Here is a 17,607-nt window from a genome sequence, read left to right on the forward strand (position 1 = left end):
AAGCAGAAAAGACTGGCGTATAAGATTCCCTTTAAACTAGAGGTAGTAAAATATGCTAAGGAACATGGAAACAGAGCAGCGGAGAGACATTTTGGGCCACCACCAACTGAAAAAATGATAAGAGACTGGAGGAAACAGGAGGATCAGCTGCAAAAAGCAGATAAAAGCAAGCACACTTTTCGTGGAAATGCTGCAAAGTGGCCACAGTTGGATGTGGCCATGAAAGAATGGATCACAAATCACCGGAATAATGGCTTCACAGTCTCTACAAAAATGATAATATATGAAGCCAAACGCATTGCTGTAGAGAAAGGCATTCACGATTTTACTGGATCACCATCATGGTGCTACAGATTTATGAGGCGATGTGGCCTTGCTATGCGCATCAAAACTAGAATTGCACAAAAAATGCCAAAAGAATATGAATCTAAGATTCTGTCTTTTCATAAATTTGTAATTGATGCTAGGAAGAGAAATGGGTTTGAAATTGGCCAGATTGGGAATATGGATAAAGTCCCGCTAACCTTTGATGTGCCATCTTATAGGACTGTTGATCTGAAAGAAGGTGCCCAGACTATCACCATGAAAACCTCCAGATATGAGAAAACCCATTACACAGTTGTGTTGTCTTGTTGTGCAGATGGCACCAAATTGCCACCCATGTTAATTTTCAAAAGGAAAACATTTCCAAAAGAAGTGATTCCAAGTGGAATTGTTGTACATGTTCATGAGAAAGGATGGATGGACGAAAATGGATTGAGAGTATGGGTTGAACAAGTGTGGTCCAAACGTCCCGGAGGGCTTTTAAAAAAACCTGCCTTATTAGTACTTGACCAGTTTAGAGCACATATGAGCGAAACTACAAAAAAGTGCTTTAAAGAAGTGAAAACTCATCTAGCGGTAATTCCTGGAGGTCTTACCAGCCAGTTGCAACCTCTCGACGTTTCCATCAACAAGCCATTTAAGGTCTTTATGCAAAAAGAGTGGAACAAATGGATGGCTGCTGGTAATCATGATCTGACACCTACTGGACAAATGAAGAGGCCCACTATCACTCAAGTTTGTGAATGGGTGAAAACATCATGGCACTTGGTGAAGGAGGAAATTGTTGTCCGGTCATTCAAAAAATGTGGCATTAGCAATGCTTTGGATGGAAATGAAGATGGTATTTTATATGAAGATAGCGAAGAAAGTGATTTCTGTGATTGTGAGCAACTGAGCTTCATAAATTCTGACTCTAGCACTGATGAATTCTTGGAGTTTACAGAAGACTAGAAGAGTGCTCGAACCTTAGTCTCTCTTCATTTGTTAATGACAGTGATGGTGGTTCTTAATGCCACTGTTGACTGCTGTTCACTTTACATGGTTATAATATGATTCTGATATACCGGTTGTTTATTAAATAGTTTAGTACATTTGATTCAGAATATTTTTTTTCTTGTTTTCCTCCTCTAAAAACTAGGTGTGTCTTATGATCGGGTGCATCTTATAGAGCGAAAAATACAGTATATACCAATTGCTTGTGTTTGAAAATAATAATAATAATAGAGTGTATAGAGGTACATGTATTGTAGTTCTCTCATAACAGAGGCATCTATATTCAGGTTTGTGAAGGGGGGAAAGTAGCTAATGTGCTTGGTACTGGGCACTGGGTATAGGACTAGATCGGTGGATTTCAAATTTGAGAGCTTGAGGAATTATATGTCTTGCACAGAACCCGAGAGTTCCCAGTCAATATACCTACCATGGAACCTGGTGTTTCAGAAAAATAAATAAATGAAACTTATTGACCTAGGAGCCAAATATGGAGGGTGGGACGAGTACATTTTACTAGGGTCCAGAAGGGGTGTGCAACCACGTTTTCAGGTGGAAAAATTGAGGCTTAATTGAAATTCATCCTTGGATATGTTGGTGCAAACTTAATTCTCAATATCTATATGTAGTGGTCAGATCTTATGAATGGTTGGATATTAAGCTGTGTTAGAAGAAGCAACATTCTCAACCATAAATTACTATGCCCTGTGGAGAGAACTTATACAGGAATTTCTAGTGCACTTTGATGCCCCCCCCCCACCCGCATGTTTGCTTCTAGCCCTGGAGTTCTTACATTTGAAAGGCACATAGGAAGCTGTCTTATACCATTCGAATTGTCTTGAGCAGAAATGTTCTCATCACCTGCTGCCTGATCTTTTTAAAAATGAAATCCAAGGGTGCTCTACACAGCATTTGTCAGTACAGCCATGCACCGTATAATGAATATAAATGTTCGCTGCTCAGTGTTTGGCTCAAAATTAAAATCAGGCAGGCACAAAACACAAGGAGCTTGAACTTGTGACTTCCTGTTGATGATCAAGGACATGAGTGTGTAGAGAAGCAGATGAAAGCTGAAAGGGCCTTGTTCCATTCCTTAAGAAAGCTTTAACACTTTTGACTCAAGTAACCACCCCAAACCCTGATGTAACTTAAATATTAAAAACGTTTGGGCACTCTGTAATTACTGTTCTGCCCAATGAAGACATTTTTCCTACCAAGCAAGAGCTTAAGTCTTTCCTGTCCTCTCTTGCTTCCATTCATTTATTGTAAGAAGTGAGATGGAGTCAACTTTTGAGATTTGCCTGCTTACCAGTTCTTTCCAATAGTGAAGCACATAGGCTGCAATATGTCCTTTTATAAATGTTCTTGAATGAACGTATTTAGGCACTGTGTTTTATTATTGTTTTATACAAGCTTTGAATTAACTTTATGTTGTAAGTTGTTTTGGACTTCTCTCTGTGTGAAAAGCAACAAATATAATAAAGTTTATATGACTATGAACTTGCAGCCTCTGTCTCAAATCTCGCTATTCAAACTGAATGCCTGTTTTATTTTCTCAGAACATGAATTAACCCAAGGATGGCCTGTGGATGCTCAGGTGTCACTTGAAGATATGGCCTGGAATCTCAGTAAGATACCATGTGAAACTGGTTGATAAGTCAACTGAATAGTTAATGTAGGAATAAGAAGAGTCTGCTAACGGGCCAAGGCTCCATCTAGTCCATCCTTTCTCCACCTATGGGTCCCCAGTTGTTGTTGAACTACAACTCCCATCACCCCTAGCTAGCAAGGCCAGAGCTCAGGGATGATCGGAGTTGTAGTCCAACAACATCTGAGGAACCACAAGTTGAGAACCGCTGATCTAGTCTAACCTGTTTCCAAGAGCAGTCAGCCATGTGCTGTGGAGAAGCCCAGAAGCAGGGCATGAAGACAACAGTCCTTCACTGCTGGCTGCATCCTTGAGAACAGGTATTCAGAAACAGTCTCTGTCCCTGGAGGTTTAATTGATCAATCAGTGGGTATCAGCTATATCAACCATGATACTGTCTAAGCCCCTTTTAAAGGTATAGATGCCAATGGTTCTCATACCTTATGGCAGTAATTCCATATATTCTGTATTGTGTGAAGTACTTCTTCTGTCCTGAATCTTCTGGCAATCAGTTTCATTGAGTAACCCTTAGTTCTAGGGTTAGGAGAGGAGGAATGTTTCTCTCATTCAGTTTAAAAAACCATTGCCATACAACCTTCAGTTGTCTCTTTCTAAACCTAAAAATCCAGAAGTTTCCCTTCATTATTTTGATTGCCTGTTTCTGATGGTGCTTTTGTGATAAGGAAGCCTCCATTGTACCACATACATCATAGACTTACAGAAATGCATTATGATACTAGGCATTTAGTTTTCAATGACATTTTCTAATGACACATAACCTTGCATATGCATGGCTTGGTGTGAAGTTTTAGTTGCTAGGCAATTTTTTTGGTTAGTAGTATGAAATTTAGAGGAGCTGCTTTTTGCTGAATGCTGAAGGGGTTGTAATCATGCAAGCAGATGCAAGAAGACAACTGAAAATAATGGTTAAGTCATTAATGCATTGAAGCCTACATATACAACTGTTTTACTGTGGTTTTCTTCTCTGAAGCTCCTACAGAGATTGGCGAGGAAACTTAAATCTCATCCCTCTTCTGACCTGGGTCAGCAAAGCTGTTCCACGATAATTTAAAAAATACAACAGAATGACATACAAATATAGAACATTATATATAACATACTCAGAGTAGGCCCACTGAAAATAATGAGCATGACTGCTCCATTAAATTTCCATTAAAAATAGGTCCATTAAATTTCAGTAGTTCTCAGCATTGTAAGAAACTATTTAGATATTGCTGCTTTTAAGGACTATTCCAGTAATAAGGGTTTGTCTTGCTTTTTTATAATTTAACTTTCTTATTAAAATCCTACCACATGGAGGAATTTTTCATATTAAGCATTTCCTACTACAAGGTAATTCAGTTGCAAAAATAGTTCACTATACATTTATGGTAACTCTTGAGATGTAAGCTGACATACACACTTTGTAAGTAGCTTTTGGGTGGCATTCAAAACTGCAATGGAACTCATTACTGTTTCTGTGTATTGTTTCAACAGATGATCACTGTTATTCTCTCATATGTCGATGTGGTGGAAAATACACTGTCTCCCAAAAAGAAGCTGAAGAGGTTTCACTAGTATGCTGTGATACTTGTTCATTACTTATAGAGATTCTTCGATGACTCCGCAAAGGATATGGGAAACACAAAAGATGTATTGTGTTAGGCAATTAATGGACAATATGTCAGTAAATACCATAGTAGAAAAATGCACAATAACTGTTAAGAACGTCAGTACAAACAAGTTTTCTTTCTGCATCAGAGATTCCTTTTTTAAAATCCATGCAAATTATGCTCTTTTAATTTGAATTGTCCATATCTTAGTGTATGAGATTTAAACACTACATTTCTTCTGCTTGCACGAGTGGGCACCATTTAATGTTATCCTCCTATTTTGGTATCATGATTACTCCTTTCTGAGGATAATGCATCCTGTACCCAAGATGAACAGGACTTGGAATACTGATCTTAAACTGAAAAGTGGGCTTCTGAAAGCATACATGATGCCATTTCAAAACCAATCCAGTATAATATGCAGTACAGTCGACTCACAATTTACGGAAGCATTTCTGTTTGACATATGGAACAATCCCCCATCTCCTCACCCTGGGTGCCGTTTTGGGGGTTCTCTCAGCCCTCCAGAGTGGATTTGGGGTGGGGTGGGGTGCACAGAGGAAAGAGAAGGGGAAAGCCATGCTCTGCTAGTAGGAGTGCTTATGCTAGCTTCTTGCTAGTGTGGTGGATTAGTTCAATCCAGCCCCCAGAACATACTAATCCCACTCTTTAAAGAGCACTTGCAAAGAAGTTCCTAATAGGCTGGCACTTGCTTATCCCCAGCTTTTGAAAAATGTTATGCCTGTGAAATTGTATTGCCCTTTTTCGAAAAATCAGATGAACTTTCTAGTATATGCCATGTTACTTAAGAACCATCTGTTTAAAACTATAGGAAACCCTTGGCTTCAGGGCTCCTACTAGTTCCTATATGTGTGGTTCTGAGGGAAAACACTTGCATGTTATGAGAACCATAAGGAAAGAAGGCAGAACTCCGTAAGACGTGTCAGAAGGATTTATAAATGGGATAAATGGGAATTGGTATATATCTGAAGCAACATTATTTCCCAGTATTACAACCCTTACATCTACAAGGAACGTCTCGATGTTCTTGTTTATTTTATATCAAAATACATTACTAGCCTTTTAAAAATTAGTAAAGAAGTCAGCATAGATGACACTGCCTAAGTCACTTAGTCATTCCAAATTCTGTGACTGTTGGGACTTGCACGTAGGAATCCAAAATCAGTCGGAGGCCAGAGCTGTAAAAATAAAATGAATAAATTACTTAAGATATAGAGCAGCTGTCTTTTTTCTTCTTCTGCTTCTTCCTTGTCTCTTATTTCACCCTTTTCTCAGTTCAAGTGTTAAAGAGGAATAAACTGACTGCTGAAAGCAGAATTTTACCAATATGTATATCCATAACTTTGGTCCACTTACAACTGTTGTGATATGGAAGAGATTTTCCCCCATTTAAAGATGGTCACGTAGTACTAGAAGCAAGGAAACTGCATTATAGATGCACTGAGTTATGACTTCTGTCTCACCAATCTAGGTTGGAGGAGTTGGCTTTGAATAATTTTCATTAGTATCAGATGTGATTGGCCTATGTTGCAAGTGATGTGCTTAGGTCAGGCTTCCTCAAACTCAGCCCTCAAGATGTTTTGAGACTACAATTCCCATCATCCTTGACCACTGGTCCTGCTAGCTAGGGATCATGGGAGTTGTAGGCCAAAAACATCTAGAGGACCGAGTTTGAGGAAGCCTGGCTTAGGTCATAGGCATTCCTCTGAAAGCCAGGTATTCTACCTACAGCAGTTAATTGAGGTGTGGCTGAGGCAGGAATTAAGTCAAATAGAGGTAACAAGAGATGCTAACTAACAAAATGCAGTTGAAAAGGTTTTGACCTATAAAGCTTTAAATGACTCAGGACCACAATACCTCAAGGACCGCCTATTTCTATACGAACCCAGACCCTGAGATCATCTTCTGAGGCCCTGCTTCATGTGCTGCCTGCACGAGAGATCTGGAGAGTGGCAACATGAGAGTGGGCCTTCTCTGCAGTGGCTCCCTGTCTGGAATGCTCTCCCCAGGGAAGTTCACCTGGCACCTTCACTATACACCTTTAGGCACCAGGCAAAAAGTTCCTCTTTAACCAGGACTTGGGCTGATTCACATCCAATGTCCTTTTAAAATGTGTTGGGAGCTGTTTCTGTTTATATTTTGATTTTGTGTTTTTATATCATGATTTTATCCTGTGAACTGCCTGAGACCTGTGGGTATAGGGCGGCATAAAAATTTAATAAATAACAAAACAACAACTTGATGATCCAGATAGTAATATAATGAGTTGTTAAGGAACTCAAAAGCTGCTGCGCTTCCAACAAAAATATGCAATACAGAACTATGAAGGCCAACCCAATACATTTTACTTCCTGAAGCAGAGCACTAAATGGGGCTCCTCCTCTAAATTATTCAAGTCCAAAGTTTTGTTTGGTAGTTAAGGCAAAAAACACCACAAGTGACTCTAGATTAGAAATAAAATAGCAATATATTTACTACCTTTTCATGACACCCAAGTCAGGTGCCTACTTTAAAGGTAGGGCTAATTTTAAACCTCCCTAACATTTGTCTTCTTATAGGAGGTTTAGAGGATTGCCAGCATAACACCTTTTTTAAAAAAGGGGATCTAACACAAATTCAAAACCTATTCACCTAGCTTCTTATCTAGGTAACTGATGGAAAGCGTCTTTAAAGATAAGAGTTATTAAGTAAATAGAAGAACAAACTATGCTTAGAATATTTAGAATATTTTAAGACTGGGCAGCATGTAAATATTGATCCAGTAGATAAAAGGTTGTTTTTTAAAAATAATAATCCAGGAACATTAAAGTCTTTCATCTAGGGATGCTGAGTCAAGTTAGCTGGCAAGAAATTAGAGTGCGGGTCCTCTTATGAATCAATAACTGGGTTAAGAGAAGTCGGGAAGAGAGGAATAAATGGAAGATTAAAAGCAGTGGGATCCATCAAGGATCTGTATTGGGAGTCATGCAAGTGCTTGCTTGTGGAAGTGGAAAGGCATTCTACTTGCACCTGCCACATGCAGTTCTGTAAAGTACCCTAACAACTGGTTCCAATTTTTCAGGAGGATCTGCCACATGGAGAGCGCTTGTAACACCACATTTTGTGCATTGCTTGTTGGGTCCATGCCAATATTTATATATTCGATGTGTGTTGAGAAGAGTCTGGAGAACAGAAACGTAACTCCTTTCTAATGTTACATTTCCATATACCGCCCATAAAAAGGGGCACAGCGACCTAGAGTAAAACAGATGTTATGTTTGCATTACTGTTACATGGGTGGGTTTCAGACTCAGTTGGCTAATGCTTTATGCATCTTTAAATGCAGTAGTCATTTGAGGAGATCATGCTCTCCTATAACATTTTAACACCCTGGTCCCTGTGCTTCACTAGATAATGAAAATGTCTCATCGTGGTAGTTCAGGGCCTCAAGACTTATAAAAACTGTCAAATTAACACGTTTTAGATTGCAGGAGTATACCTTCAAGCAAATGCGTCCTTTTATCAACCCATATGGAACAGGACCGTAACACCTGGAATCTGTAGAATTCCTGAGATTATCACCTTCTAACCAAACATGTCCTTTAGGTACCTGAGAAAGATCAAAATTAAATAACAAATATATAGTGGAAAGAAAATACAATTTTTCCCACCAATACAATCTAATTTTATCCTTCAGAACACACATGCAATGAATTAATAATGTTGCACTTCTTTAAAACAGACATAGATATGAGAGAGAGAACCCCCCCACCCGAAGTATCTGTTCTTTCACGTGCTCCAAAAACACTAGTTTGTAACACAAAAAAACCTTCCAAATGAAGATGTAAGAGGTTAGGCCAATGTGACAGGGTCATTAATTTAATAGACTTCAAAAGAGGTCATTAGGATGTTGACTGAAAATCTGCCCTGCTGTCGCAGTAACAGCATGAACAGGGCAGCCACACACTCATCAACATCCTGGGGCCAGCACTAAGGCTAGACCTGTTAGTAAGCTTGTGATGAACTAAATGGTAATTGATTGTGACATCAATTACGAATAATCTCATCATTTTATCAGAGAGGGCTTGTCAAAGTTCTAATTAAGATCACAGTTCAGCCTATGTGCAGGCAGGATCCACAACACATAATATTGCAATAATGACCATCACAAACTGGCAAGTCTCTCCTTATAATTTGAAAATTAATGATGGTGACCTTATCATATGACAGAGACCTTTTACTGTCTATATGGACTGTGCATGAGCTATTATATTGCATGCCATAGGTCCAGCTTTAAACTGGCTCTGTGATAACTGAGAAGCAGTAGCACAACTGCATTAGTAACTAGAAAACATTTCAGAATTGTACACATTTATCCAGAACATACAGGACAAAACTCAAAATACACCATGCAAGGATTTTGACATTCATATACTAAAACGGCTAAATATTTTAGTTTGAGAAGCACACTTACTAGCGGGTAAGCCCTGCTGAAGACAGTTACTTCTGAGTAAAGAGTCATAGGATTGCACTCTAAATTTATTTAACTGTCACACTTAGATCCAGCCTTTGGGTTGCTTAAATCTTTTTGAAAAGATAATAAGCTTAATGTTTAATCTATGACTAGCTAACTCTGTTCTATCACATTTTTACAGCCAGGCAGTAAGAGTGGCCTTATTAACTTCAACACTAATATACCTGGAATTGACAAAGGGCTTGTTCGGACAATATTTGGCCCTGAATTCTATTCAAGCTGGGAGCAGAAGCAAGTTTCAGTCTCATTCTCTCACCACAATGAGAAGATAATGTGTGAACCAGGAAATCTTCTGTTTATTTGAATAGGTTCTGTCTCCTAGACACTGAGTAAGACCCTTGAGGTCAAGCAGGCCCAAAGTCAATGCACTTAAAAACAATTGGTTTTGTGTCACAATTAGGTAAATATTCAACTACGTTTTACACAGAGTAGACTCACAGAAATGAATGGACCTAAGTTCATAATGTTCATTAATTCCAATGAGTCTAGTGCAGGCATAGGCAAACTCAACCCTCCAGATGTTTTGGGACTACAACTCCCATCATCGCTGACCACTAGTCCTGTTAGCTAGGGATGATGAGAGTTGTAGTCCCAAAACATCTGGAGGGCCAAGTTTGCCTATGCCTGGTCTAATGAGTAAACCTTCGTTGAATACCATCTTTAATAATGAAGATACAGACAACCACCATCACGGATGCTTTAGATTGCAGACTACATGAGCCTCAAGGTCCCTTCCAGCTCTATAATTCTGTGATTCTATGTCTTGGTCCAGAACAGGGATGGGGAATGTGATGGGTGAACTTCCAAACAGGGCGCATTAAAGTGGTGGCAGAGGCAAAAGTGGGCATGGTGCTAACACCTGACTTTGCACACAGCATGCTATCCTCCAAGCATACAAAAGTCTGAAGTTTCTGCGCACTCCTCCCTCACCTCCATCTCTTCAGTCAGACAAGAGGCATTATCACATTCAAAGACCCATTCCAGCTAGGCAAAAGCATTTGAGGAGACCACAGAGCTGGGCTGAAAAGGGGTGTGGTCTGTGGTGGGTGTGGCCAGACAGAAGCCTAGAGGGCTGCCCAACAAACCTTTCTTTGCTTTCTCTGGCAAGGCTGGATTATTAAGCCGCAATACGATTGCCCAAATGCGGCCCCTACTTTTTATATGTGAAGGTCAGGGCAGAGATGGGAGAGTTGGGTGGGGAAAGTATGGCAGCTTGCATAGCCATCTAGGAACTGCTACTAAAGAAAGCTCCATTTATAAGTGCAAGATCACATAAACTCTATATTACGACCACATAAGAGACACTTTGACTTCTCTAGGGAGAGATGAGAACTATGTGATGGGCACACTTGATAATTTATTAGTAGCCCAGGCGTGTAAAGCCACTGGCTATTCTGTGCACCTCTTTTGACATTAACCTAAGAACAGGGGAGGCTATCCTATGGGCCTTTCAAGTGTCATTGGACTCTCAACTCCTATCAGCCCCAGCCAACATGACCAACGACCAAGGATGAAGTTATAGTTGTGGCTTAACAACTTCTGGAGGTCACAGGTTGCCCACTCCTGGAGTACCCTCTCCTGTTTTGCTCCAATAATGTCAGAGGATCTGTACCATGTGGTGGGGCTACTTCCAACTGCCACATCACCCTTCCTGGAAACTGAAGCAAAGCTGGTCAACACATGGAGCAACACATTGCAGAAATTTTCATATCCAAAGATGACAGACAAGGTCTTACAGCTTAGCTGCCACGGCTTCCTGACCATCTTAGTCACTGAAAAGAACTTGCTGCCCTTCCTAGGAAATTTTAGTGACTACCAATATGCTTTGTGGCTACCAATATACTTAGTGACTACACTACTGTTTTCTTTTGTTTTAATTTGAAACTTAAAATGTTTTGTATTTTGTTGTATGCTCCTTGGAACAATGCTAGGAAAAACTAGGCATATATTCTAACTTACTGAATATACCCAAAATTACAAAGCTCCACAAAGAACTATTGCTGATTTATGTCTTAATCATTTTAAGTATGAAAATCAAACATTTGCTTTCTAATTATTGTTTCTTTCAAAAAGTGTTCACCGCTCTTTCCTCTTCAAAGGGTGGCCCAACGCATTTTAACACCGCGAAGGATGCAGGGACTCCACCACCAAGGATATCAGAGCTCTGAGTTTAAAAAGAATCTTATTTTGTTTCTCTGTTACCTTACATTTCAGCGGCTTCCTTCAATGACAAAAGCTAGACATGCTGTTGGACAAAGAATGAAAGCCAAAAAGTTCTCATCTATTCCTAGGGAGGTCGAAGTGGTACAAGGAACAAATGTAATTGCTTCATTGCCTGTGGGTATTCATCTGACAAAAGAAGCTTTTGTGAATAAACCACAGGTGTTACCTTTCTTGATTAAAGTGAAACACGATAAAAGAGTCTGCCATATCAAATAACAAATTTACTGGCTACTAATGAAATTTATATATTTGATTAGTTAAATTGCACATAATTAAGATATATACAAACTAAAGTAATAATTTTAAAAAAAACCTCAAAAGTAATAGATTTTCCCGTATGTTTCAGGTCACATGGAATACAGATTATTTTATTTAACTCTTTAAATGGTCCCAGAACTTCTACATGACATTTGCTCTGGAGATGCACATAAGTTTAGCAAACCACCACCATGTCGCTTTTATTACATCAGTTAGTCTTTACACTTGTCTGTAAAAGAATCAAATTGGTAGCATTAAGAGGCATTATGTTGTGAAGTATGTGGTAAATGTATGTTTTCAATACGTAGTGTGTGTGTACAGTGAGCTTTAGGGTGCACTTACCTAGGAATAAGCCACATAACTTCAGGGGGACTTAGATGCTAATGGCTCAAGCTTATCAAAAGTTCTGCTCACTGATCACAAAACCTATTCCCTGAATTGTCATCTTTAATCCTCTATGTAGTATGATTTTAAATAAATCATTTACTCATTTATTACTCTTGGTATATTATAATAATTTTGGAGGGTGTTTATCACATAGTATGTGTTTAATTAGAAAGAGCTGATTAAGGAAGTATATGAATGAGCTAGTAAACTCAGTTGGCACAACTGAGCTAACAAAATCCTAAAAGTGGAATATCTAGTTTTCTTCCATCCACTGTGTTCAAAATTGCAGCTAGAACTTAGAGTCCAGGTGGGATAGTCCGTAAAATTGACCGTTGCCTAGATGTTATTTGGACCCATACATGGAAGGTTTAAAGCAATATAGAAACTTTTCACTGCTGTCTAAAGGCAAACGTTGTTAATTATTACTTAACAGTATATTGTATTGTTCTCCTCTCCCTTTTAAGACTGCTGTCCTTTAGGTCTATATATACCACTGAAGCAGCTCCTTATTCTTTTATTGTTACCTCTGCATAGGCAACCTCTTTTGTGGTCATTGTATTTTATTTACAGATTAGGCCTTTGGGACACTAACCATAAAGCTATTAACATTATCTCTTCCATACCGACTAATTCAACCATTAATCTTCTCTTTACCAGCTCTCCAAAATCCTTCGTAACTTGTATAACCAAGTTCATGCTTGTATTTTTAAAAATCTTTTCCTTTTCCATATTCCCCACCTGGCCTTTTTTTTTTTTAGCTCTGCATAGTTATGAACGAGAATTCTGATTTTAATGGAAACATTAACAGCATAAAAAAGGGACTAGGCACCCCCTTATAAGAGAAAGAAGTATGCACAACAATGTAATAAAAGACATTAATAATGTTACAGAAAACTTGTAGATGATCTGGGAAAGAAAAATATTTGGAGTCTTTGAACCTGGGTGAAGTACTTTTACTATGTAAATGAAAGAGAAAAGGAATTGCCACCATATTGAAGCAACCAATCAATTCCCCCTGAATGGATAAGAAAGCCAAACCATTCAAATTTGGCATAGGCATGCTTGGAAATAAGGCTATTCTTTTAGGGTGTACATGTTGCCAGCTGTAATCAGAAAGCATTTTCCAAAAAGAAATCAAATAACGCAAGCCAATTTGGATAGACAAATTGGATGGAGTGGGGGGGGGGAGCAATTTTGTGAGGACAGATTACAAAAACAAGAACTTAAAATATTGCAGCAAAACTCAGTGCAATTTCACCCTTTTGATACATGGAGATACCACCACCCCACTGAAAAGGTATAGGTATAGGTATAGTCTGATCCAGCAGGGCTCTTCTTATTTTCTTATGTATTGGGAAATGTATGACTTGAAAGAAAATTGATTTTAAAATAACAATAATTGCCTGGTAAAAAGTTATAGGCAGGCTGAAGGGGAGACCTGTAGAAATGGTCTCCCTTATCTGAATATCTACAAGGTAAACATACAATTAACAAATGGCTTATGAAAAAATAATGCTTATTCTTTTGATTTTGCAGTAATCTTTCCTGACAAGAACCACCCTCAGTGGAACCACCTCCATGACCAAAACAGCAGCCCTGTTTCTCACTTCAGAATCTTCACAGACCTCTTAAGAATACTGCTTCCAGAGAAACTCCTACTGAATAAGGAGGTATCTACTGTACTGTACATGTTGAATATTAAAGCCTAGGAACCTACAATGGTGACTGTAACAAAGAGCTGAATAAAACCTGTTCTCAGATTTGCAGATATTAAGACACTCAATCTTCAGCCTGTGTTAGTTTTAGAGATAGCCACAGGATGAACAGGGCAGGTCATCTCCTCAGTGAACTTCACTTTAGCACAAAGTAAACATTTTCCTCCACATCAGCTGTTGTCAGGGCATTAGCAGTGTGTGGTAATTGATTATCAGTAGAGTGTTGCTGAGAAATGGAGTTGTATCTCAGCTTTTTATCACTACGACTTGCAAAAAGCAGGTTCCTTATTTACAGGTCCTATCTGTATTAAGTGACATTACTAGACCCTTCTTCTGTTGAAGTGACACAAGGGCTGAGCATATCAGTGCCTTGCGATATATAACCTAGTTTATTACAATTTTCCTGCTTGCCTCTTCAGTTTGTAAATAGCAACAGCACCAACTGAACATATGGTAAATAGAATGTAACACAGGCACATTTTTAAATCACAGGCAAATGCAACAATACAATATTCATTATTTGATATATATGGTTCTAAATTTGAACTGCGATAAATGCACTTAATACAATTATGGGGAAAAACACCAAGTTTTGTTGTCAATACATTTTCTAAAGAAACCCTAATTCTGATGTTAATTGAAGTGAATAACTGAAACACATTTTGTTTTAGAATGCTGTTACAAATCATTAAACTGGGTCATTGAGAGCTTTACAAGTATATAGGGTTATATAGTTTATATCAAACACTTCTCTAACAGCATACATTGTCAAACAACACACAACAAAGAACACAGCAAATTGGCCATAAAACACAGGTTGAGGGAGGGCATCTTTTTTTAAAAAAAACAAACTTTAAAAGCCCCTCTTGCACAAAACCCCCTGCGTTTATCCGTCAAATTTGGCAAGCTTATGCCAACATATGAAAGTTTTATGTGGCTGTTGATGTTCTTATTCTAGTCAATGGAAAAGACATTGGAGACTTCAGAAAATGTGTGAGGCTTTGTCTTAGTTCCAAGGTGAAATGTGATGTCACAGCTGTTCTAGGTCCCTCACCTCTTCTAGTATTTTCAAATTTCAAGGTGTTCCATTCCATTTAAGTGCAAGAAACATTTAAAGTCATGCTTTATTTCAAATCCCCCAGTCCTATCTTAACACAAAGCTACTCGTGCAGCTGTATAATGCTGGCATGGTGACATATTTCCTAAGCCAAAACCAGATAAAGTTTATATTCATTGCATTTTCAGAAAGGAGCTTCAGTTTCCATTTGTCTTTCCTCAATTGTTTCATCAGAATTCACAAACAAGCATGAGTACACAATGCTTTAAAATGGAATTCACTGGAATCACTGTATTTTTGTCAGTAAATTAAATAGGAAAAGAATTAATACAATATTGGTGTTAATCCTGTATACATTGTGAGTTTTAGTGACTGAATGATACAGCAGTGTTAACCCTGCCACATTAACACTGCACATCTTATCCTGTCTAATCCTGTAATGAATTTGAGACTAATAGTGATACTCCTCCATTTCTTAGGGCCTTGCATGTTTATCTCCATAACAAAGGGGTGTCATGTCAAACGCGACATTATTCTTTTCACTCCAGGGATCAAGCAAGATAAAGTAGATTATGAGAGCAGAACTTATTCAATCTGAATTTTTAAAATGGATTCCAAAGGAAAGGACTCGCTATATAAATTCATGTAGTAATTTTTTTAATATAGCCAAACTGAAAACCATTTAAATAGAAACCATGGTTACCACGAATTCAAAAATGGCACCTATTTGCCACGCTGAACTAGAATTTTATTTATATATGGGGATGTATAATATACCAAACAGGATTTTTGCTCCATTCATTCTGAGGTTACAATAAATTCAGGTGCTAAAAGGTTGACCTAACATAGGTCAATCCCCAAAAATTGTTGCCTACTTTACAACTGTCGTTCCCTGCCTGAAGGCTCATGCTTAAGAATAGATCTTGGGCTCAACCCAGAAATATCCGGTCAGTCTTTGGGAAATGTGGATATGCTTAACTTTGAGATGTTTTGGTTCTTCAGCAGAGATGCCTTCTTACAACTTGTCCCATGGAACTTCAAGGAATGTGTGAATGTGTGTGGTGGGCTGGAGTGGGGAAAAGGAACTGCAAAATTCCCTTTCAGCGAATGTCACTGTACAAGTGCTGAAGTGGAAACAACCCACTGCAACTGAACGTTTACCACCTGAAATGCTGAATTAAATTTAAAGCCATGAAAACAAAAAGGTGCTTTACAAGTGCTCTCAAAAAGAATGATAAGCAATGCTACTTACGTAACTGTGGGTCTTAAGAAAATCTGAAGGGCTGCTTGTACAGACTTTATCTCCTTCCAAGCCAATTACTCTTTTACATATGTTAGATTTGGGGTCACTTGGGTTTTTCGCAATGATGATATCACCTCTGAGGAAAAAGGTTGTGAGGAAATGTCAGGATCCAGAAAGAAGTCAACGATGTACACATTTCAAATTGGTGCTGGCCAACTGTTTGGGACACTGTGCCAAATGACAAGTCTGAATTATTAGGGAATGCCATTCTAGTTCAGGCGCCTTCCTGCCCCTACACTTTGAAGTGGTATTGTCTTCTATCTACCGATTCAGGGAGCAGTGCAGTGTTGGAGAATCATTGTCCCACCTATTATGTTATACATAACCAATCCTGTAGCCTCTCCTGTGTGTGACCAGCATCAAGTGCTACAAACTATGGCTCCTTGTGACAATGCAACACCCATAACACAGGCTGGCCTCCCATTTTCTAAAGCATTCAGCAAACTGGCTAACAATATGCTTTCCCACTCCCTTGCACCACAACCTATTTTCAAATTGTTATCCAGCAGCAATTAAGTGTTAGATTGCAAATATAGGGATTAATGCATAGGGCCTGGCCCTTTATATGACCGTTGAGCACTGTGTACACATCCACAGCTCTATAAACTACTAATAAAGCAGCATTTGGATAATATAATAAATGGCATTTATGGCATTTCTGGAGAGAATTGCTCTGTGAATTTGCTTCCTGGAGATATATTCTAGTTGTCCATTACAATACAGGGCAAGATAAGCTAAAAATAAGCAATCCTAAAGTAGGGTGGCTATAAAGAAAACCTGTGAAGATAATCCACAATGAATTCTCAGTCTCTGAATTAATGCAAAAATATGCCAAATCAGGAAAGTTTCCAGAAGGCATAAAATGATACCCATTTATTCTCCCAATTTAAAATAGGTAACTTAAGAGTTTATGAAAAATATTTACAAAATTAACAATAAAAGCAGCAGTATGATTAGAAAGATAAGCATAATCAGAAAGCAAGTATCTGTACAAACAGAACTATGGAAAATTGGAGCAACATACTTCTGAATGTGATAAAACTGGAGGCTAAGGTTCTCAGAAAACACAATATCAGAATTTTGAATGGTAGGCTCCATTGAAGGTCCTGAACACTAAAAACAAAAATAAAGAGGACAATTACTATTTGAGAAGTATGTTATCACATGCAGTATTTTAAATAAATAAATTACAGTATCTTTAGACCAATCTGGTAAATATAAAACAGCTCAGCTTTCACCAACCTGGTGCCCCTCAGATATTTGGACTGTCCCCACTTGGATGGCCATACAGATGTGAGTTGTACTCCAAATATCTGGAGTGCACCAGACTGATTTTCATATGTAAACCTGTCCCCTTGATTTCTATAAGTTTGATGTCTCTCTCTGGTTCCACTGGGCCCTGAATTCTCACCTGAGATGTCAGTGAAGTTTAGTATTAGTTTTGGGAGATCAAAGAGGCAAGCGTTACAAACCTACACATTCTTCTATGGCTCAGATTAAATAATGAGCCAGAGAATAATTCCTGAGTTACGTTCTCTTGCTTACTCAGCCCTAA

The 17,607-nt window shown here is 38.5% G+C and overlaps 2 protein-coding genes and 1 long non-coding RNA gene across 9 annotated transcripts in view; 2 read left to right on the plus strand and 1 right to left on the minus strand.

The window, feature by feature from the left end:
- The window catches only part of DNAJC24 (DnaJ heat shock protein family (Hsp40) member C24), a 47,708-nt gene extending 41,898 nt beyond the window's left edge, over positions 1–5,810 (plus strand). For 3 of the 4 annotated variants that reach the window (XM_079974876.1, XM_079974877.1, XM_079974875.1), the window contains 2 exons: positions 2,874–2,942; positions 4,460–5,810. In XM_079974876.1, coding sequence (XP_079831002.1) covers positions 2,874–2,942; positions 4,460–4,584 — 194 coding nt within the window. In that variant the 3' untranslated portion in view covers positions 4,585–5,810. Of the gene's footprint in view, positions 1–22; positions 314–2,873; positions 2,943–4,459 lie in introns of those variants that run through there. The other variant, XM_079974878.1, reaches the window with a different exon arrangement.
- IMMP1L (inner mitochondrial membrane peptidase subunit 1) overlaps positions 5,613–17,607 on the minus strand; it is a 31,833-nt gene continuing 19,838 nt past the window's right edge. For all 4 annotated transcript variants that reach the window (XM_079974340.1, XM_079974342.1, XM_079974341.1 and 1 more), the window contains 4 exons: positions 17,077–17,165; positions 16,002–16,128; positions 8,075–8,185; positions 5,613–5,774 (listed from right to left, as the gene is read on the minus strand). In XM_079974340.1, coding sequence (XP_079830466.1) covers positions 5,706–5,774; positions 8,075–8,185; positions 16,002–16,128; positions 17,077–17,165 — 396 coding nt within the window. In that variant the 3' untranslated portion in view covers positions 5,613–5,705. The remainder of the gene's footprint in view (positions 5,775–8,074; positions 8,186–16,001; positions 16,129–17,076; positions 17,166–17,607) is intronic.
- Positions 8,194–13,751, plus strand: LOC307216846. The gene is made up of 2 exons (XR_013839336.1): positions 8,194–12,296; positions 12,669–13,751. It is a non-coding gene; the product is annotated as an uncharacterized lncRNA (long non-coding RNA).

This window comes from Podarcis cretensis (genome assembly GCF_951804945.1).
Source record: "Podarcis cretensis genome assembly, chromosome: 1".
In the NCBI taxonomy this organism is placed as follows: domain Eukaryota; kingdom Metazoa; phylum Chordata; class Lepidosauria; order Squamata; family Lacertidae; genus Podarcis; species Podarcis cretensis.